Source organism: Leptidea sinapis, chromosome 1 (assembly GCF_905404315.1).
Source record: "Leptidea sinapis chromosome 1, ilLepSina1.1, whole genome shotgun sequence".
NCBI lineage: Eukaryota > Metazoa > Arthropoda > Insecta > Lepidoptera > Pieridae > Leptidea > Leptidea sinapis.
The window spans coordinates 21936122-21959743 of record NC_066265.1 but is presented as its reverse complement, the minus strand read 5'-3'; the positions used below and the strand labels follow the sequence as shown (position 1 = coordinate 21959743).

The 23622-nt window shown below is 34.9% G+C and overlaps 1 protein-coding gene across 1 annotated transcript; it reads right to left on the bottom strand.

Annotated features, from left to right (window-relative positions):
• Positions 1–628: 628 nt before the first annotated feature.
• On the bottom strand, positions 629–23141 carry LOC126979231 (uncharacterized). Its single transcript, XM_050828540.1, has 5 exons — positions 22973–23141; positions 13586–13698; positions 7282–7436; positions 2424–2604; positions 629–2018 (listed from the first exon to the last, which is right to left on the bottom strand). Exons 1-5 carry the CDS (start codon positions 23012–23014, stop codon positions 1868–1870), a joined length of 642 nt encoding a protein of 213 aa, XP_050684497.1. The 5' UTR covers positions 23015–23141; the 3' UTR covers positions 629–1867.
• Between the last annotated feature and the right edge of the window lie 481 nt (positions 23142–23622).

Sequence of the window (23622 nt, the reverse complement as noted above, 5' to 3'; positions counted from 1 at the left end):
TTTAAATTTTTCTTTGAGAGACTGTCTATAACCAAGCTGATATATAGCACCAACAGCTCTCTTTTGCAGTGCAAACACTATATCAATGTCAGCAGCATGACCCCATAGTAATATACCGTACGTCATGATGCTGTGAAAATAACTAAAGTACACTAATCTAGCGGGCGCAACATTCGTGTACTCTCTAATCTTTCTAACTGCATATGCCGCAGAGCTGAGTCTATCTGCTAGATGGGTAATATGTGGACCCCACTGAAGCTTTTTATCTAACGTGATACCCAAGAAGACCGTAGTGTCCACAAGTTCCAATCTCTGGTCATTTATAGGTACGTTGGTTTGTACCTCCGCTGCTAAGCTAGTAATATCATTAAAAATTATGATTTATTTAGTAGTCAAAGAACCTTTCAATTTTGGTAGAAGTGCTTAGATATATTGGGCTTATTTGCCTACACAGCGATGGGACGCTATTCCATTGTTGCAGAAACAAACTGTAATTTGCTCTATTTTATACACATTCAAATTATTGTTGGGTGGTAACGGGAAAATAGTTTAAAAATTCTTTCAATACTGAAGGTATATTTTAATATTCACACTTAAACTATGAAAGATAAAACAAATTCGTTCATGTCGTATAGTCTTTAAATATCAATTACAAATTATTTAATTAACATTTTCAACATAGTAATAAAACAATTATTTAGTTGATATTAGTCGTTACTGTAACATATTTTAAGCTATTTAATACGTATAAAATAATATAAATTTCAGTCTCGGAAACAAGTAACAAATAAAATAAGAAAAATAAATGCAATTCTGGAAATATAAATAGGGATTTACAGTAAGTCTTACGAACTAAGTATAAGCTACAACAATGTGATTAAGAATTAAGTATTATTTTAATACTTTATGACGAGACTCATTGTTGAACAAAAAAAAAATATTCGAATTAAATTGAAATGATCAGCTCAAAAGTGAATGAAATAAGAGTATATTATTTCACTCAACGCATGTTATACATACCATTAAAAATAGGGGGAAATATAGGTATGAAAGTTGACGGCATAATTTTGAAAATAAGATCTATAAATAATTATCATTAACAATAAAATGGATGGGAAAACTAATTTTAAGTTTCGTCAGGTTCCATTTTCACCTAAAACCACAATTAGTATCTGTTATGTTTAAATAGACACATAATGCTTTAGTATTTTATTATAACGAATTTAATATTCAAAATGTTAACAAAGTTTATCAAAATAAGATATTATCAATTCGATTTTTTCATATAGGTATGCAAAACAATTTTAATCAAATATCAATTTGTAAGCACACCCTACCGAATTATATAATACCACATAATATAACCCTATTATATTATGATGGAGCTAAAAAAATAAGTGCATAATATAAAAAAACGCATTTAAATTTATTTGAAAGAACCAGGACATTACCGTGTAAAATACACAGTAATGTTATCAAATTATGTCCAACGTTAAAACATTTATTCTTCATCTTTAAGATATTAATTAACATGATATACAGTCTGTTGTTGAAAAATTACCAAACGGCTAACGTAAAATGGGGTGATTAGAAAGCCAGGTAAGATTTTTATACATTATTCAAATTTACAATTTATATCACATTGTTAAACCGATACCGAAAGGGAACTAGCTAATCCTAATGACAAAGGGACATGAATAAGGCAAAGTCTAGTTGGCTCTTTATTTGTTCTGAACTTTTAAAACACTCCGCTGTACTATTAAAAAGCTATTACAACCAAGGAAGAATATTAGGGCCGCAACTCTATTTCATAGACAACACTCTTAGCATTTCATATCACATCGTTTATCCTTTAATTTAATATGGCCTAGAGAGGATCTGGTCTACAAACGCAGCCGGACTCAACCAAAACGTAGTCCTGCCCAGTAAGCGTCACAGGTCCTAGCGGTAGGACCAGGAATAAGTAAGGCACGTAGGTTTGTGTGCAAGACCCTCGAACCATGGAACACTCGCTTGATCTGAAATTAAAATAAAATTTAATAGTGATTCAACCCGAATTTCTGTAAGTTTTGTATTATTTAATAAGTGAATTTTAATAATTTTGAATAAGTGAAAAACAATTTGTGAATAAATATTATGCTGCAAAGAAAAAGCCGGCATTGCTTATTGAAAGTGTAATAAAGACTAAGCTATCCCGGCAAGTTATTAGCGAATTATTATGAGCGAATTAAATTTAAGTGATTTTTAAGTTGACCCCTGTCAGTCTTTGTAATATGCAAACTTTGAAATCTAGCTGCTATTTGTGGAAAAACAAGTAAACAAAAAAAATTTGGTACTTTTAATCTAGGGCTACTATTATTTGCTTTTTTATCTGTGAAATAACCTGAGGATTAGATCTTAAGAATATTTAGTCTTGAACTCACTCGCAAACTTCAAACACAACTTGCTGAAGAAGATCAGGGAACTTCTGAACGATGGTGACTGGCTGACCAGAGGTGAGTGACACTCCATACATGGGCGCTGTGGTATTATAGCGGGTTTTACATAGTCTGGTACCTCCACAACCGTTATTTGGAGCTATACCAGGCAGGTTTGATGCTCGGGCTGTAATGAACAAAAAACTGCGGTTAGTTTGAAGTACATAATTTGTCCCATTGTAAATTATTTTTCTTGCTTTATTTGTTTTTATATAAAATTTGTTATTTAGGAATTAATTAGCTTTTTGTTTTGCCTATATTATATAAAATACCTTGGCCAATGTTTTGTATTTAGTATATTATTTAACTATTAAGTAATGTCTAACGTCTGAGGAATCTTCTTCCACGTACAACTAAACTATGGAATGAGCTTCTTTGTGTACTGGTTTTAGGACATGGGTAACTTTAAATAAAAGCTCGTATACATTTCTAAAAGCCCAGCAACGCTTCTGTGATTCTTCTGGTGTATGGGCGGCGGCGATCACTTAACATCAGATGACCCGTACTATCGTTTGTTCTCCTGTCCCATAAAACAACGAAACATTAGAATATATTGCAGTCGAAATTTCTAAATCCATAAACGCATAACTGTCGGTATCAAATATACCAATCTATAATTAATAGAATAAGATAGATTATTATAATTAATAGAATAAGAATAAATATATCGGATTTAGCAATGCTTAAAAATGGAAATATCAATCTAGGATTACGATTCAGTATCACAATAATAGTATAAGTCAGAATTAACAGAATACACTAGATGAAAACAATTTGCTACTCAATTTGATAAACGATAAGAAGCTAATAACGCTAGTTATAGTTCCATCTTAAACTTGTGCCGGTGTATTGATGTTGTAGCGGTGTAAAACGAGTAGTAATACACACTCAGCTTTGCAAATATCGGCAGGAGACAATATAGGCTTCTGACAGACAAGAAATTTCCGTTAATTAGAACCTAAAAAGAAGTTATGTGTATCGTTGCTATTGGAAGCAGTTGAAACTAGTTACATACTATCACACTGTCCATCGTCAACGTGAATATGGTCGATAAGCATGTTGCTTCATCCAACGCATAGGTACCGCCTGTTGATGACAAGTAAGAGAAAAAAATAGTGTGCAGAAATTCCATAAAACTATATTCAGGAATTACTGTTTTTGAGTAATCTCTACAACAATGACAAGTAAATGTTTGTTTCCCAACTCGATGAAAAGGTGTCTTTTAGTCCCTAGTACGACGGACAAAAGTGGCCGATTCTCTCCCGGCAAGACGACTTTTGACCCTCGTACCAGGGACTAAAAGCGAGCTTTTCATCCAAGTGGGAAAAAAAACATTTACGCACCACGTGAGATAGTAGGACATTGCTACCCGTAATTGTCAATATTCAGCGGGTGAAAATGACCTACTTTTCTCCCTAGGTGCATAATATACTATTTTTATATAGATTCTCTATTATATACGCGAGGTTTCTATCGATATGTTTTCTTTACTTTTCAAATTTATGAGCATAATACAAAAATGTTGTTATATTTATTACATTTGTTTCTTGAGTTTTGTGTTTTTGCTTCGATAGAAATTGAACGTAGCAATGGACAAGATATCTAATGGTATTTTTTTTTAAGTAAGACACGTTAAAACGCAATATTCATATAGTACGCGCGTTTGTATAAAATATGACGGGTTGGCTGCTCTTAAAAATATTCCTTTTGTTTATGGTTTTCTGCAAGAGATCGCTTGTCAGATCATCGCGATAAATTCAGAGATACCATAAAAAAGTTTTTTTATATACACACATCAAAAAAGTCTAAGCAACATGCATGATATTACAAATGTACCATTTATATTAATAAATTTCTAAGGTTTTTTTCACTCAAAGTATAGGTATGTCAACTTTTTTGTTATTGATGACATACTGGCTGATAGTAAAAAAATCGATTATGTTTTGTTTCATTTTTCGTGAAATGAAGGGGAATTTGTTTGAATTAAAGTGCGTTTTTATTGCTACGTTTAGTCTTGATTTTATAATTTTACCAACCATTTAAATAAAGTTAGCGACAAAATTGAACTGTTAGATATTCTTTACGTCATGGAGCGACGTCATTTGACGGCAAATGAAATGAAAAGAGCTGTAGGGATGTTGCAAGCGGGAAGTAATCAATCTCAGGTATCTCGGCATTTTGGCATTCATAGAAGTGTTATTTGTGGTCTTAGGCAGCGCTACAATAATACAAGGGAACCCGCTGAACAGCATTCAGGCCGTAAAAGGAGTACAACCACTCGGCAAGACCATACAACAGACTGCAAGATGCCAGCCGATTTACTCACTTTAACACTTATAAGTTACTTCATATAAAGCAATTTGGCTTTACTAGGGGACGCTCGACTACGGATGCAGGTGTTGAACTCATCAGGAATATTTTTGAGGCCTGGGAGGAATCACAGAATGCACTTGGTATCTTCTGTGACTTATCTAAGGCTTTTGATTGTGTTCAGCATTCAACGCTGATCAGGAAGATATCCCACTATGGTATAAGAGGATCTGCACTCGATCTTCTGATCTCATATTTAAATAAAAGGATTCAGAGGGTCGAGGTGAATGGCAGGAGATCTCCTGGGACTCCTCTCGGTATGGGGGTACCACAAGGGACTATTTTTGGACCCTTCCTCTTCCTAATTTATATAAATGATCTACCTAACCTTGTAGAAAAAAAACACAAGGTGGTATTGTTTGCGGATGACACTTCACTTATATTCAAAGTGAAACGAAGCCAAGTTTTGTATGACGAAGTAAACAATGCTCTATCTGACATCGTGTACTGGTTTAGCGCCAATAACTTATTGTTAAATAATCATAAAACTAAATATATTAAATTCACCGCGCCAAATGTCAAAAATGTAGATGCGAATATTTTATTAAATGGAGAGGTGGTAAAACCAGTGGAATCTGCTATATTTCTTGGCATTACTCTTGATTCCAAATTGCAGTGGGGCCCCCATATTGAAGGATTGGCGAATAGGCTTAGATACGGCGTGATTAGTATACTTTAGTTATTTTCATAGTATTATGTCCTATGGTATATTGTTATGGGGCAGTGCGGCCGATATTAATACTATCTTTGTGCTGCAGAAGAGGGCTATTCGCGCGATTTATAACCTAGGTCCTAAAGAATCATTAAGAGAAAAATTTAAAGAAATAAATATTTTGACTGTTGCTTCTCAATACATTTTCGATAATGTTTTGTATGTTCATAAGCACATTGAGGAATTTTCTAGAAACTGTGACATTCATAATGTTAACACGAGGAACAAACATAAACTTCTTATGCCTACTACTCGGTTGGGTCGAGTTAGTAAGTCTTTTGTTGGGCGATGTATATGCTTCTACAATATGATCCCAGAAATTGTACAAAACAAATGTGTTACGAAATTTAAAAGAATTGTTAAAAACGTTTGTGTGGGAAAGGTTATTATAGCATAAACGATTTTCTTAATGACACCACGGACTGGGAATAAAGCGAACACCCTCAGGCTCTTTAACTATAAATGTTTATTGTACGATATTACATTGTAATCCATATTTTATATTAAAAAAAAAGCCCGCTGAGTTTCTTGCGCCCATTCTTCTCAGGTCTGAGGCAGTCTCTTTTGAATGGGTGGTAGATTTTGACGTTTAATAAGTGATTTTAAATCCTATTTTGAATAAAAATATTTGAATTTCGCTCGAGAGATAAGTTTGAGGCTAAAAAAGTGAAGTGTTGTTGATGTTAGTCCCCAAACTGTGCGAAATCGACTGCATGAGTACGGCCTACGAGCTCGACGCCCAATTAGGTGCCCACCGATACGTCACGGGAATCACGCTCGTCGAAATGAATGGTGTAAAGAACGCAGAACATGGACCCAGGAACAATGGGATAAAATTATCTTTCCTGATACAAGAAGGGTGCGAGTGTACCATCGGCCCGGAAATACTGAAAGGCTCAGGTACATTCAGGAAGTTCATCCATACAGCGGCTCAACAGTTATGATATGGGCGAGTATTATGAAGAACAGGCGAACTGAGCTCGTTTTTGTAAATGGAAACATGAACGATGAAAATTACGTTGAGGATATTCTAAGACCTTATGTCCATCCATTTGCACAAACCTTTAGCTCCGATTTTACGCTTATGCATGACAATGCACGTTCACATACAGCACAGCGAACCAGTCAATACTTGGCAACGGAGAACGTCCGGGTATTGCCCTGGCCTGCACAATCGCCAGACCTCAACCCCATCGAGCACGCATGGGACACGCTCCAGAGACGTGACTTGAACGCAGTGACAACAACCCAAAAGCTGAAGGATTTGCTACAATTCCATTGGGAGTAATAGGGAATAATGAATAATCGTTGCCGACAAGTTCTGAACAGCACAGGGAGCCATACTTTGTATTAATTTATCCTATTCTTTCAGAATTAATTTCTTTTTCTTTAGAAATTTCATTTTGTTAAGAAACTTTTTAGTTGCTTATGTACCTTAGTTTCTGCAGTATTTTCTAATATTCTTAATTTCTGTTATTAAAAGAACTTATAAAGACAAAAGCTGTTATTTTTACATCATAAGACCCTAAAAATATTATTTTAAAAATAAAATACAACGTTATAATGTGAAAATCTATCCTAAAATTTAAATTAGTACATGTTGCTTAGACTTTTTCGATGTGTGTATTTCTATACTTTATATAATTCTATCGACACTTGATTAAAATCCATCTAGCAGTAATCGCTGCGTAACCATAGCGTTTTACGTTAAATTATGCCTACCAGTTCTGTTACTTTGTATCTTCATAGTCCCTTCTGAGTAGCCACCATGTGCCTCCAATAAGGCACGTCTCATCAGCTCAGGATCCAATGTCTTCGCTACACGGGCTTGTCTTGACGATTGACCCCAAGATTTGAGAACTCGATTCACTAGGTGCCTGTAAAGTTAAACGAATGGTTTAATACAACTGCTCAACGAGCTGATGACAGAAAATTTACATTGACGTTGCTTGATACAATACAGCCTCATTATAAGTTCAAACAAAACGAATCTTATAACTATATTTACAATATTATTATTATTAACATTAAATTAAAACTATTATTACGTGGAAGCGTACCAAGAATACCGGCAGCATTTTCGCGTTGGATAGCTAGGCTGATCCATTGACCGAAATAGCTGCCAGCGCTTGGGTTTCCAGTAGCCTTATTGAGGAGCGCCGATAGTAATTTGTACATTCTCCGCATCTCTGGACCCCACGGGCCAAGTGTTTCGACATCAAGCGCAAACACAAAGATATAAGATTCACTGAGACCGACAAGTTTGCGACGCTTGATGTCTTCGGCAGTCGAAGCAGCAGCCCCGGCACCAACTGACGAAATTTGGACATGAGAAGGAGCCAGAGTGTCGACGCATCACGTCCCACAGCAGAGCCCTTTCCCATGCCACCAGAGTGATTCCATTACGACTCTTGCCATCGCGGCGGGTAATATCATTTGGGTCTAAAACGTTCTTAAAAGTTTACCAGCTATTTACCTATTGAGAGCGGCAAAAGCCCTGCGGATGACTTCATTAATGCTGGCGTGACGACATCCAAGAGCATCTACCTGAACGCTACATCTACATTGGTGTGATTCTTTCAATTTTATACCTAGCCGGAGTGATAGGCATATATACAATGTCATATTGTCAAGTTGCGTTCCAACCGGCGTAGATGGCAACGCTTGCAACCAAAAGCCCAACTCATTTTATGTCGCGGCCAAAAGACGAGCACGCTCTGTTCTGTCAGTAGATGTGATCAAAAGATCATCAAAGGCTGACATACAAAGAAGTGCGTCCCATGCTTTTTGATGCATTATATCGTCCGGAAAGTTTTGAATATTTAGCCAAGCATTGTTAGCTCCGTTCAAATTCGCAATCACTGAGTAACTTGGTGTTTACAAGTGCAAGAGAGAAGAACATCTCTAACTGAGACGCAGAAAGATATAAGACGCGAGATAAAAGAGTTAAGAACACAAGAATTGTCATTGACTCCATACTCGCATATTTCTCAGTCTCGATCAGCATCAATATGAGCCAGATTTGAACGATCGAACTAGAATTAACATTCCTAAAATATTTTCAAACAGAACCGATTTTGTGGAATATAAGTTTAAAAAATTATAAAATAAGCTAAAAATCCACGATGCATGGAAACATATTAGCACCTTGATGGAATTACCCATTGATGAAAAAATAATGCCTGTTGCCGAATATACCTCTGCGTCCATCGTCATCGAGCGTGAGAACTTTATTGAGAACCTTGCGAGTGTGTACCCAAAGAAGCTCTCGCCGAGGATGTCACTGAGATTATAGGCGAGGATCTCGTGCGAATGTGGATCAGCTTGAGATAATAGGCGAGGATCTCACGTGATGTGGAGCGTGCATGAGATTATAGGCGAGGATCTCGCGCGAATGTGGAGCAGCTTGAGATAATAGGCGACGATCTTACGTGATGTGGAGCGTGCATGAGATTATAGGCGAGGATCTCGCGCGAATGTGGAGCAGCTTGAGATAATAGGCGAGGACCTTACGTGATGTTGAGCGTGCTTGAGATTAAGGGCGAGGATCTCTCGTGAATGTCGAGCAGATTGAGATTATAGGCGAGGTTCCCGCGCGAATGTGAAGCAGCTTGAGATTATAGGCGAGGATTTCACGTGAATGTGAAGCAGCTTGAGATTATAGGCGAGGATCTCAGGTGAATGTGGAGCAGCTTGAGATTATAGACGAGGCACTCGCGCGAATGTGGAGCAGCTTGAGGCGAGGATCTTAAGATTCATATGAATAAAGATTAAAATCTATAATGTAGAAGCCGTAAGAAGTATCAAGTTAACAAAAAGTTAATTTAGGAGTGGAAAAATGTAGCCATTTTAAGATTTTTTTACAATTACGAATTGCTTCATCCGAATTTTATCCCAACGTATTTGGTGAAATTGACTTGGCCCAATCCAACACCATAATATTTCACTGCATATTTTCTCAAAAGGTCAATTATTACACGCATAGCTAGTCGATTCGAATTATAATCATACAAAGAACTAACTCATATATAGCGTTACTATGTAAATGTTAACATTCCCAACATGGCTCACTGTTTAAAGTGAATGAACCTATATTCCCATTAACGGTTAAATGTTTCCGTAATTCTCGATACTATAGCCGCTCTGTTCAGAGAAGGTAGTTATTTCAAGATTGAATTGTGTTCCACAATTTTTTTTAATATAAATGCGAATACAAAATTATTAACTAACTAAATGAAAATGTATTTATTTATCAACGTAACTAAAATTAATGGCTTGTATTAATACCTATTATAAATTTACATTGAATAGTGCAATAATTTAAAAATTTATAGAGTTTAATAGACAATTTCAATAATAGTCGATTAATATTATTACATATAAATCCGTAGCCCACCGAAGTAGCCCAAATGATTGCGAAACTGAAGTGGCAGTGGGCAGGGCACATAGTTCGACGCACAGATGGCCGGTGGGGCAGTAAAGTCCTCAAATGGTGACCAAGTACGGGAAGACACATTGTTGGTAAGCCCCCCACAAGATGGACCGACGATTCGGTCAAGATCGCCGGAATACGTTGGATGAGGGCAGTGCAGGACCGATCGTCGTGGAGATCTTTGGGGGAGGCCTTCGTCATCGTCGGATATTAGTGGAAGTTTTCTGGCTGATGATGATACACATATATATATAATTTAGATGCCAACGTTTTAAACTGGTTCCGGTTAAACCTATTTTTAAGGTATTTATTCAAGTAATGGCCTAGTGATTGTCATAACAATTTATTGTTGTTTTAGTAAGCATTGAACAGATTTTAGGGCTAAAATCAAAAATATATCAGTTATTGCAACTCTAATTTCGTCAATAATATTTTCAGTTTATTTTACGACAAACTGTAGTCTCCGCCTTATAGTTTGACAATTCTACATTATTACAAACTTTATTTATTAGGTCTCTGCCTATTTGTATAAAGGTGGATTTATTTCTTTTAAATATAAGTTTTTATTTCCCTTAAAAATATATTTATACGTTAAAACCTCTAAATGATAACCTCACGCCACAAGTTAGGATATCATCCTCACCATCTGGATGTGTGGCGATCCTCCACAGTGCGGTTTTAAAGGAGCTTTCTTCCACGTACTACAAATCTGTGGAATGAACTTCCTTGTGCGGTGTTTCCGGGACGATACGACATGGGTACCTTCAAAAAAAGCGCGTACACCTTCCTTAAAGGCCGGCAACGCTCCTGTGATTCCTCTGGTGTTGCAAGAGCTTATGGGCGGCGGTGATCACTTAACCATAGGTGACCCGTACTCCAATTCCATAAAAAATATATCATATCCCTAGCATATGAATACATGTTATGATGTTAGTTACTCGAACAGTAATAATTCCCCGCAGCAAGAAAATCTCGGCAACCAGGAATTTTTAACACGAAAATTAAAATTCCTTGCCACTCGGAAACTCTTTGACCTCTAAGTAGGAGCTACTTAAACGCAAAAACAACATTCCTTCCAATTTTCCGCTACAGCATTCACGGTAAATGTTTACACGTTTCTTGAGATTATGGTTGTTAAGTCGGCATGGTATGTCGGCAGTATGGTATGTTTGCTCCGAGTGTCTTCAACCTTTGTTCCGGGATCATTTCTCTCTCACTTGTCAACGTAATTGCTGTTTCTTATGCGAAGTAAATCGCTTGCGTCTTAAGATTCTCAAATCGCACAATACCTATGTATCCACAGTAAAATAAAGTAGACGACGTTAAAGTGTGACGACCTGTATAACAGAGTGGTTAGCGATCCTACCTACTAAGCTAGGTCCCGGGTTCGAATCCCAGTAGGTGCAAGCTATGATGAATATGCATGTTTGTTTCCGAGTCATGGATGTTTATATGTATTTACGTATGTTTAAGTAAGTATATTGTTTTAAATATATCGTTGTCTTGCAACCCATAACACAGGCTATATGCCTAATTTGGGGCAAGATAAATGGTGTAAAAATTGTGTGTATATGCAATAGGTCGTCTCAACAGTATCGATATAATTTCTTCTATTTTGGCGTGCGTTGGCAGCTTAGAAGATATTCTAGGATTGCCCATTGATTGCGTCTTTTTTAATCTATTAAGTATTTAGATAAATACATATTCTATCGCCCGATTAGCTCCTTCAGGAGAATCAAAACATTTGGTTGACTTCACAAAAGTAATTATAGTATAGTCTACCTTGGATAAACAAACCAGTTAGGCAGGTTCAAATTCGCGAAAGAGTTCACTCGTCTAATCCAACTCGGATGGGCAGCGTTAGGAAAGGTCTGTAAATTCCACTCGTCCCAAATACTACAGAGTCTGAACACGAAGGTTTTCAACCAGTGTATGTCGCTAACTATGGGCATGATGAGAAAGCTCATGGTCATTCAGAGGGCAATGCAGAGGATAGTCCTCTCCATTACTTACGTTAGTATAGAAAATAGAATATCAGCTATTATATTTAGTGGAGAAGAAAATATTTTTATGAGATATAACTATAGAAGCGCTTAAAGGCAAAAGTAAAACTTAAAAAAACCTAGATTGGAAATCTACAAGATAATACAAGCACAAAATGTATTTTAATGTCACGATTCTCAAACAACAGCGCAGCGGCGCAGTCTCCGCGTGTCCTCAAATGCTCGTATTGTGAATGTCATAGAGCGAATCAGAAAAACAGAGTCCACAAAGAATAGAATAGGGTTGTATTCAATTATGAAAAAAATTATTAATCATATTATAATATTGTAATAAAATGATATTAAATCAGTTTATGGAACATACTGTTCACATAATATACGAATCAAGCAGATTGTTTCCTACAGTCCCAAATAGCGGAAGAAGTATTGCCGATACTGCGATCTCGCTTGCATTTGAATGAATAATTATTGTTTACGTTACGCCATTTATTGTACTCAAACAAAAACTTTATTACTTATAGTATTGAGTAGGTTAAAAGTCAATCCCTTTTATTTTACTACTGTACCTATATATAAAATAGTCGTGTCGCAATGTTAGTTGTCATACTCCATCGAGACGGCTTGATCGATTTTTCGAGAATCGGTCGTAATCTATTTTTTATACCAAACTTTTTTTTTTCTAATTTATATGGCAATACAGTGGTTGTTGGGTCAGCTAGTGTAAATCAAATTATGATCAATATATACATTGATTCTGAATGAATTAATATTGAATAAAGAAGCTTTTTACCGTTCCTAATGTTTACTCAACCATGCTAACAACATTCAAATCATAGCTTAACAAATTTCTCACGATAAAGGTGAAGAACCTCATAATGCATTAAATGCTTTGTCTTCTACAAAGTTGTCCGACCAAATTGTATTTGAGGTGAATCATAAACTCATTAAGTCTTTGACATAGCTTTTTATTGTTCAAACTGCACTTAATGTTCTTTATTAGACATATTAGGTTAGATTATTATGATATATATTATATATATATAATATTGCTACAAATAACTTCATATTATGTTTTTAAAGTAATAACAAGAATGATAGCACTTATGTTGTCACAGAATTTATATTTTTATACTTTAATAATTGTGAATTATTGACTTGCGACAAAGATTGTATGTATTCAATTATTATTGACAAATCATTTGGAATTTTGTTTCCTTATTCCCCTTTCAACAACTTTACTCTGTGGTGTGGATTTCTTTGATGGGCAAAGTCATTTTAGCTTTATATCTTGTATTAAAACTACTGATATAGCTGTTAATGAAAATGTAAATATTTTTTCATTTGTATAGATTAAGATGCCATAAATTATAAATTTACGCCATCCTCATACCTAAAAACCACCCTCATATCTGAAAAAAGGATGTAAGTCTGCGAATTTACGGATTTTTGTGACGTATGCTTCCAAATTGAGTAAAAAGGATAGTGAGTGTCATAGAGCGTCCCAATCTGTGCGCTTATGTGTCACGCGACGTGCGTTCTAATATCTGCTACTTTTAAATAAATAATGTGAATGTTTTTCTTTGATAAATACCTAGGGTACGGTGTGCCATCTGGTCCTGCGCAATCCGTGTCCTGTAGAGCATCTCCCCAGGCGTACTTTAACCGAGGACCACACTCACTTGTTGTGGACGTTGCCATTGTAATCTGAAAACAGTTGTTCAAAAATTATAATATTACTAGCTGATACACGCGACTTCGTCCGCGTACACACATGACTGAGCACGTAGTACTTATAAAAATCTTTATTTCTATTCTTTTAATAATATATCCAATAGATTTTCCTTGATGCGCGCACAAATGAAAGCCTCTATCATTTTATTTATATTGACATAATATAATACATGGTTGTTTTTTTTTAGTGGAAAAGAGTCATAGGACAGTAACAAGTTGGTTCTCATCACATTTAATAACTCAATTTCATTCGATAATTGACAACTCTTCTAAGGGCTGGTGGCTGGGTCGTGGGGTGGGTTATTCTGGTCCATGTGCGTCACAGGTAACTGCTTTGTGTGATGTGTCGATACTGTCATAGCGCACTTTGTTTTTATTGGTATTATTTTTATGTGATGTTATGTATTTTAATAATATTTAAACTAAGTTTCGTCATTATCTCCTGAGAAAGTTGGAAAGATTTAAAAATTCTAATTAGTTATTCATTTTAACTATTATTTCAATTTGATTTCTGAACGACGCGGACACATCAAAGGCAAAACTAAATTGTTGTTTTTATTTAATTCCGGACACTTTCATATTTATTCCACAAATAATTCAAGACCAAAATTAGCCAAATCGGTCCAGCCGTTCTCGAGTTTTAGCGAGACTAACGAAGAGCAATTCATTTTTATATAGATAGATATAGATGATATTATTTGTGTGCAAGCAACGATCGCTTTTGTAGGAAAAATACATATGAAGGGGACTTGACTGGGCTTCATCATCATTTCAGCTAAAAGACGCTTTTTTGGAGTGATACGCCCTGCCCATTCAATGCAGTGCCTTTCATGAATCTTTAAGAACCCAAAATTATAAACGTCATCTTCTTAATACTCATAAGCCAGTAATTTCAAGAGATACGGACCCTTCAAACCAAAATACAGACAATGCACTGTGCTTGTATACTACTGCTAGACGGCAGAAAACAGGGCTCGTGTAGTACCCTTTTAGCCGTCATTCTGTACTAAGAAGCCTCCCACTGGTATGAGTATTTATAAATTAATTTATTTTTGATATCAACTATGATAAGACCGATCGAGGCCTGAAACATACAGTTTGAATACATTGACTTAACAACGAAGACCCTCCCTTCTCTTTCACTCTCCTCGCTATAGACTCTCTTTCTCGTTCACTCGCCTCGCCATACACACTCTTTCTTTTTTTGGATCTGAATCCGGCCTTAAAAATATTGCGAACGGTGGTTCGAGCCTCCCACTGGTGAACCTACGTTATGTAGACAGTGACAAAAATAAATTTGATCACGCATTTCGTTTTGCGACGACTTCTCGACATAGCTTTCTCTTATCACCTTTCGTGCACAATCAATTTCACCAAAACTCCGATATTATTTTTTGCACGAACCTATAAAAATCCATTTGGCTGTTTTCACATTTCTCTTTTCCTTGTCATTTTCTATTTATCAAATGATACATTCATTACAAACCATAAACAAAAAAATATTAAAGATAACGGTATCCATAACACTTACCTCTAAGTAAAAATTTGTTTTAGAAATCATATAGAGATAATTTAGAAGCGACTTCGTACGCGTACATTCATGACTGAGCACGTAGTGCAGAAATCGTTGTTTCTTAAAACTTTCATAACATTATATTAAATAAGAGATATGTATGTAGGTGACGCGTGGACCAGCCATCGCTTCCATAGCACTTATCTAAGGGAATATAGCTACAGATTTAAATTCAAATTCAAATTCAAATATTTATATTCAAAATAGGATTTTTATAAAAAATATGGATTACAATGTAATATCGTACAATAAACATTTATAATAAAAGAGCCTGAAGGTGTTCGCTTCATTCCCAGTCTGTGGGAATAATAAATACAGCCTGTGTTTTAGCTAGGAATTAAATTTCTTATATTAAATATATGATTTGAATGAGTCTACTTTTGAAGTTAGTTATAGTACCAATAAACTTTAAAGTTAATGCCATGATGAAATCTAAACCTAAAAGATAGAATACAATCTATCAAATCAGATGGAAACACCTCGTGTTTTAATATCATTTCAATCATGATTCACGACTCATAAAAGTTATGATTTGACTGGCACGATTTCACGGCCAAGCCTTGTACTGAATGTGTGCCATGACCTATTGGCATCATTCGTGGACCTCAAACCAACGTCGGTATCGTGGAGTTATTGCCCAGTCCTGTCTATGAAGATATGCGAAGTAGAATAATTATGGTATGGAACTGAGAAATTAGTTCTATGTTAAGTATATAATATCTTACAGACCTGATTTTTAATTAATAGCATATAGGTAACCTATACATTGTAATTACAATTTTGAAAGTTCCATTTTTATTTTCAAAAATTAATTAAATATAAACTATAACCAATTATTAATGTTTTTAAAGTGATAACCCTCGCTTCTGGGATTATTTACACAAATTTTTAAGAACAACATTTGAAAGAGCGACATTTATGTCAATTTCCTAATATCCCAATATAGCAGACGAGCAGATTATCAACTGTAAAGTAGATCCTGTAGATAGAGCCACAACCTGAGAGTTGAACAAGACATACAAGATTTATCAACGATACCTCACTCGAACGGTTGGCTGAGTGGAAGAGCACTCGCACGGGACACGAGAGGTCGCGGGTTCGAGTCCCGCATCGTTCATAAATTTTGTTTTAAAATTTAATTTCTGTTATAAACTATAAGGTTAGGTGAGTATTTAGGTATTTAATGTGTATTTATTATAAGCCTATATGAAAAAGAATTATTAATTGATTAATTTTATCAGTGAATATCATAATAATATCATATAAGCTACTCTTGTTAAAAAATATTTTGTTTTGGTTCAGGTATCAACCGTAAGTTTGCTTTTTTTCTGAACGACCTCTAGGACTCTAGTCCTAGAAGATACCCGTGAAACATTTCGAAAGACAAAAATTCCTCATGCGTTCAAATTTCATTTGGCTAAAAATGTATCGAAATATTTCATTCATTGGCAGTTATTTGATATGTTTCTCTTCATGTTATTGAAATACCTACGTTAATATAATTAGTTATATCTGTATTTGAATTAGAGAATCCATGCAGTCTATTTAAAATAAAAACAGTACGTAATTAAGACCAGACGACGAAGTGAAGACTTCACCAAGGCGAGATGATAATAAAAAAAAGCGTGCTATATATCAGCTTGGTTATAGACAGTCTCTCAAAGAAAAGAAATAAATATTATGACTGTTCATTGTCAGTACATTTATGAATGTTTAATATATGTTCACAAAAATCGTCACCTTTTTGCTCTTAATAGTGATTTTCATTATTATAACACTAGAAATAAGGGATTGCTTGTAACTAATTCTAGTAGGCTTCATAAGATACATAATAGCTTTAAGGGTAAATGTATACACTTCTATAATAAAGTCCCAGCCACTGTTCAGGCTTTATCTATAAATAAATTTAAATGTTTTATAAAAAAAATGGCTCTGTCCGTAAATCCTATTACTCCACTGCTGAATATCTAAATGATCGGACTGCCTAGGACTAGATTGTGATTATTTTATAGCGATAGAAATGACTGTACAATATTGTATATTTTTATTGAAAAGAGCGCAAAAAAAGAATGCTGGGAGAGTTTCTTGCGCCGCTTCTTCTCTCTCAGAGCGCCATTTGTTTCCGAAGCGGTAGTAGTATCTAGTTGTTATTAGAAATGACATCAAAAAGAATTCTAAAGGAATCAATTTTGAGAAAATAAATGCCTTTTTGTGCCTTTTTACATGCTCACCGAGCTAAACGTTTTATATTCAAGCGTTACAAGCGTGAGAGGTCAGTCTCATTCAATAAGCACCCTAAAGAAGCCTTCACTTCAATCATTACTTCTGTTGAATATAATGTCTGTGCAGTTCTTTTTTATCAAAATAAGGGACGAGACGAGCAGAACGTTCAGCTGATGCTAATTGATATGCCCTGCCCTTTACAATATAGTGCCGCCCAGGATTCTTGAAAAACCCAGAAATTCTGAGCCGCACTACACCTGCGCTCATCACCTTGAGACATAAGATGTTAAGTCTCATTTGCCCAGTAATTTCACTAGCTACGGCACCATTCAGACCGAAACACAGTAATACATTACTACTTCACGGCAGAAATAGGCGCCGCTGTGGTACCTATAATCGAGCTGGCATCCTGTGCAAAGGAGCCTTCCTCTGGTGCAATTATCTCTTGTTGATAATGAGTGTTGATTGGTAGCAACTAATGTAATATCAAAAGTGGAAGCGAATTTATTGAAGTGTGACATATCGTAAAAGCCCCGGAGAAGAAAGTGCCAATATCATATTATTTCTAGGCCGCAGTACATATTGCATGTCAATGAACTGACACTCGTAATTGATGTGTTACAACCATGATAGTGAGGCCACGTCCATCAAGAAATTTAGAAATATTTCACTCAATAAATCTTTATATATTACTAGTTGACCCGACAGACGTTGGTCTATATATAATAAATAAAATAATGTTTTTTATTAATTTGTCAATAATATATCATAACATCAAGAATTATTTCGTAAAATATGCCCCCTGTTGTTGTAATGAAATTGTTTCACAGCAGAACTGTCAAACCGTGCCTCAATAAATTCTCTCATAGAAAATATGTCCATACAAAACAAATATCGGACGACGGGGGACACATCAAAGGAAAAACAAAATTGTTGTTTTTATTTAATTCCGAACACTTTCATATTTATTAACCTTTTAAACAAATAATTCAAGACCAAAATTAGCCAAATCGGTCCAGCCGTTCTCGAGTTTTAGCGAGACTAACTAACAGCAATTCAATTTTTATATATATCGATATAATTCCTCTGTACGTGTGTTGACAGTTAACTCCTAAACGGCTGGATCGATGTTGATGATTTTTTTAAGAGTGTTCCAGTGAATTTGAGATTAGTTTAAAATCTCAATACAGTCGACATAATTATAATTCTCCTACGTATGTTAGTGATCGTGGAGATCACTAACATACGTAACTAACGTGTGGACCGATTTTACAAATTTAACACGTGTGTACAGACGACGTCTGTCGGGTCCGCTAGTATTACTATGTATTTACAATTTTGAAAATAACATCAAGAACTACAATGGTTATATTATAACAAAACTATATAACCACTCGCGCATATCTTATGAGAAATAGGCAAAGTTTGAGGATACTATACATAAAAAATGGGACGAGACGAACAGGACGTTCAGCTGATGGTAATTGATGCGCCCTGCCCATTACAACGCAGTGCCGCTCAGGATTCGTGAAAATCCTAAATATTCTAAACGGCAATACAATTACATAAGATGTTAAGTTTAATTTTCCCAGAAATTTCACTAGCTACGGCGCTCTTCAGATCGAAACACAGTAATGTTTACACATTACTGCTTTACGGCAGGAATAGGCACCGTTGTGGTATCTATAATATAGTCGGCATCCCATGCAAAGGAGCCTCCCACTGGATATGCGGCATTATGCGGGATAGGGAAATAAAACTTAAGTACTACATAATATTATGTTCTAATATCGTATATGTAGGTATTAAATTATACCTTTATAAATTAAATTAAATACATAGATAGTGCAATTTTGATAGCGTTATTTAGAGTAATCACTAATTTTGCATTAGCAATTACAAGATTCTCAACATAATTTAACTTTTGCAGTGTGTCTGCACTTTGATTTAAAGAAGCTACAAGGCGTCTTAAATCAATAGACTCCTCTGCGTCTTTATCATTTTCATTTAAGGCTCCTTTTTGTGTGTTATTGACATTCTCGATAAGAGATTGAATTTCGTAGGGGGCCACATTGTCATCAATGGAAGAATATCCAGGAAAACTCTGTTGTTGGAGTATTAGGCGTTTTAAACGGAATGACACTCACTTTAAGCGTTAAGAAATGTATCAAAACATATTACAGTTACAGACTGACGTAAAATTGAATATTTTGCGAGAAATCGTATCAAGCGGGTTCTACTGTATCATAACAAAACAATAAAGGCCTTACAAATAGGAAAGCTTGGTATAAAGGCCGTACAAATAGGTAATCATGTTATACCTGATAATAAACCAAGAATAGTATCTTTATACCAAGTTACACAAATAAAATTTGAAAACAAAATTTTATGAACGATGTGGGACAACCGAACCCACAACCTCGGACGTTCCGTACCAGTGCTCTAACCAACTGACCCAACCGTTCGAGTGACGTATCGTCATAAAATCTTGTATGCTTTATTCAACTCTCAGGTTGTGGTTTCATCTACAGGATCAACTTTACATACCAAGTTTATTTGTAAGGCCGGATGCATTACTCGCAGAGAAAAAGAAAAAGAGGCAAGAGGTTCATGTGATGGGAAGTTGTGAGGCAACTGACCATGGACTACCGCAGGACCAGGCCTCAATAGATGCGTTGCCGGCCTTTAATTAAGTTGGGAGTATACTCTAATCTTGAAGGTCCCTAAGTTGTATTGGTTCGAGAAAACTGCAGGCAGTAAATGATACCACAAAGTGGCTGTGCGATGCAAGTGCTTCCTTTCCTTCTTTCTACTTTTATTCTTGTTACTCGTGCCGAACAGTTTACTTCCCTACTTTAAAAAAATCGGATAACTATATTCATGATTTAATTATAGTATGTAGGCCTGTATTTAATTATATTATTTATTATACGCTCTACAAATCTGTGCAGTCTATTGAGATTGATCCTCTCTAAATGAAATAATGAATTTTTTTCGCTTATATTTGTCTTCAATCAATTCGCCTCCACACGAGGCTATTAATTCTAATTCCATAATTTTTTTGATATGATCAACTCAAAACCACGTCTTTTCAACTGTCAACAAGTATTTTAACTAATAATTAAACATTAAATTTAACTTTGCATTGCTCTTTGATTACATTTCTCGTATGTCAAGCAGCAGTAGCATTTAAACTCAAATTATACAGCAACTCACAATACGTAGTATGATGCCATTCCCAAGCTGATAATAAATAATAATATGAAAGATTAAACTTACATGCTAACCTGACAATCTGCCGAATGGAAACTAGATTTTCAAATTTGAAGAATGACCTTTTTTATTGCTTAGAGTTCAACCCAAAAATAGTTATTATAATTGGCTTGTCACTTAAATGAGTACAGGTCCGACAGCAGTGAATAAAATAACATTATAATATCTATATATATTATCTATTTATTTCTATCGAAGCAGGTTTCTGTAGTCCAGCGTAAACAAAGGAACTCTTAAAATAAGCGAAAGTCTTGTTTGTTTTGCGAAAGTTTTAATCTTTTGTATGCGGGCCACGATCGTGGTCCATATTCCGGATTCCTCGTTTATAATTGGACATGTTACTGTGTTTCACTAACGGGTCTAGTTTTGATAGAATTTTTTTTCGATAGATTTTTAAGTCGGTGAAACACATTTTGAAAGGATTAAGACGCGAGTAATTGTCACTGTGTTGTAATTGTAACAATAGTTTTTGCGAAAAAGTTACATCTTTATTATTATTTTAGCTAACCCGACGTTTTGTGACTTTATTTTATTTCAGTTTTTTTATCAATTTAGATTTATACATAACTTAATAAAAATATATAGTTGAGTGTTTTATTACGCTATAGAATAGGTGTAAAAAGTTAGGTTTTAAAAACTTTATCTATCACACAAAGACTTCCAATTTACTTACCGCGATAATACTACTCTAAAAATGGACATAATGCTGCATAAATTAACAAATTAAACACAGCACATCTACTATCTAAGTAATTAGAAGTACCTACCTACTTAGGGACCATAAGAGCTTATAATTTTAATATATTTAGCTAAAATATAGAATTAAGTCACTTGTATTTACGAGAGTCCTTTAACAGGTGTGTGTATTATTAGCAATTATTAAAGGTCTGTATTCAATTCATTGTAGTTTTAGTACTCGTACACAAGATGTGACAAAAGCTTAAGTAGAAATGGACAGGACACAGTCTGAGCGAAACGAAAGAGAAATGGACGAAGACCGCGACAGAATGGTATCCACGAGACGGGAAACGAAGGAAAGGTAGACAGATTAGAAGGTGGGAGGACGATTTTAAAAGGATAGCAGCATCAGACTAGAGGAGAGTAGCTAGAGACCTAATATAATGAAAGTCCTTAGAGGAGGCCTTTGTCGAAAGACAAATTAGTAGAAAAATTATTTAAGTTTTATTAATTATCTGAAATAATTAAGTTAGTAGTAATCAGGGGCGTGCAATGGTTTTTTAGTAAGGTAGGCACAGTGGATATAACTAGTCGTAGTTGAGCTTTGGAATATGAAAAGATTGGTTACTGTAGGTGTTTAGTATCTACCGTAAAGAAAACTTTAATTAGTGTCTGTTAAAAAGAAGTTTGGTCATAAAATAACGGAACAAAATTAAAGTTAACACCGTGTTAGGTTAGGTTTATAGCGAGGTAGACACTGCCTAATTGCCTATACGGTATTCACTCCCCTGGTAGAAATAATAAAGTAGAAATTTTATTTCACCTTTTAAGCTTAACCGCTAAGAAATCTACCTACAATAAATAACCTTACAAAGTTTTCAAACGACCGGTCAGCAACCTGGTAATGAAGTCTCAATGCGCTTAGACAGCGAGATTACGGCTAACAGTAAACCAATGATATCTTCACCCACAGCTTAAACTTTTTCCTTACTTCCTGAGTGGCTTGCTCTAAATGCATAGCCAATGAGTCAGTCATGCATCGCTTCGGTCTATACAGCCAATTCAAAAGATATTATTATAGTCTTTAATCTTACTTTAAACTTATAAGCATGTGATAAATTATGTAAATATACAATATATAGATCCGCTAGTAAGACATAAAATTTTCAGATTTATTTAGGAAACTATTAGAATTTTACATTTATCATTTAACATATTTTAACAGATATAGAAACGAAACACCCAAAGCAATATACATTTAGCATTTACGATTATGAAAACAAACATTTTTGTTGTTATAAGTACTAGAATTTTAAGCTTTTGAGAAAAAAAATTCGTAGGTAATGTAAGTTAGGCTCTGAAATTCGTAGAAATATTACATTCTGTTAAAAAATTACATCGCCGTCATTTTTTTTTTAATATTTTACAATCAATAACATTTTTTCTATAAATTAAATCGAAATGTTATATAATTTAAAACATAATATATTAAGTACTTACCAAGCAAATGAAAATCATAAAACATTTCAAACACTGCTCCATTTTTTTAAATACAGTTTACACTATTATATTATTTTTATTCAGTAACAACAGACACGCGAATTATTTCGTTCGAACGGAGCTAAAGGGCGTGCGTTCGGCGCACTGGCCGCGTAGAAAACAAGTGGTTTTCTCATAACGGGAGTTTGGGAGTACTAAACAGGCTGTACCTGTATGATGCACGGAAATTATCAGATAACAGTTATCGCAATTTCTTTTGTACCGTAATTTAAATGAATGCCGTCTATTTTGAATATGGAGATTATCAGGTAAAACTGATGAGAACTTATTATGTTATGTCTGAACTAAGTAACAATGTATAAAAAAAGATTTTTTGTGGAAATATCTAAGAGAAAAAAATATTTCTAAAACTGAAATTATAATTATTTAATTTTTTACTGTGCTATTATAAAAATGTTAAACATGCTTTGAACAATTGTTTTAAAAAACTTTTATTAAAAATCTGTCTTTCAGTTGTTTAGCGTTCAACAGTCTTTAGACATTGCTTATATTTAAACACGAGTCGAAACTTGTCTGTGGTGTGTCTAACGGAAAATAGATCATATTTATAATATGCTCATAAGACACAACTTCGAAAATGGCTTCTCGAA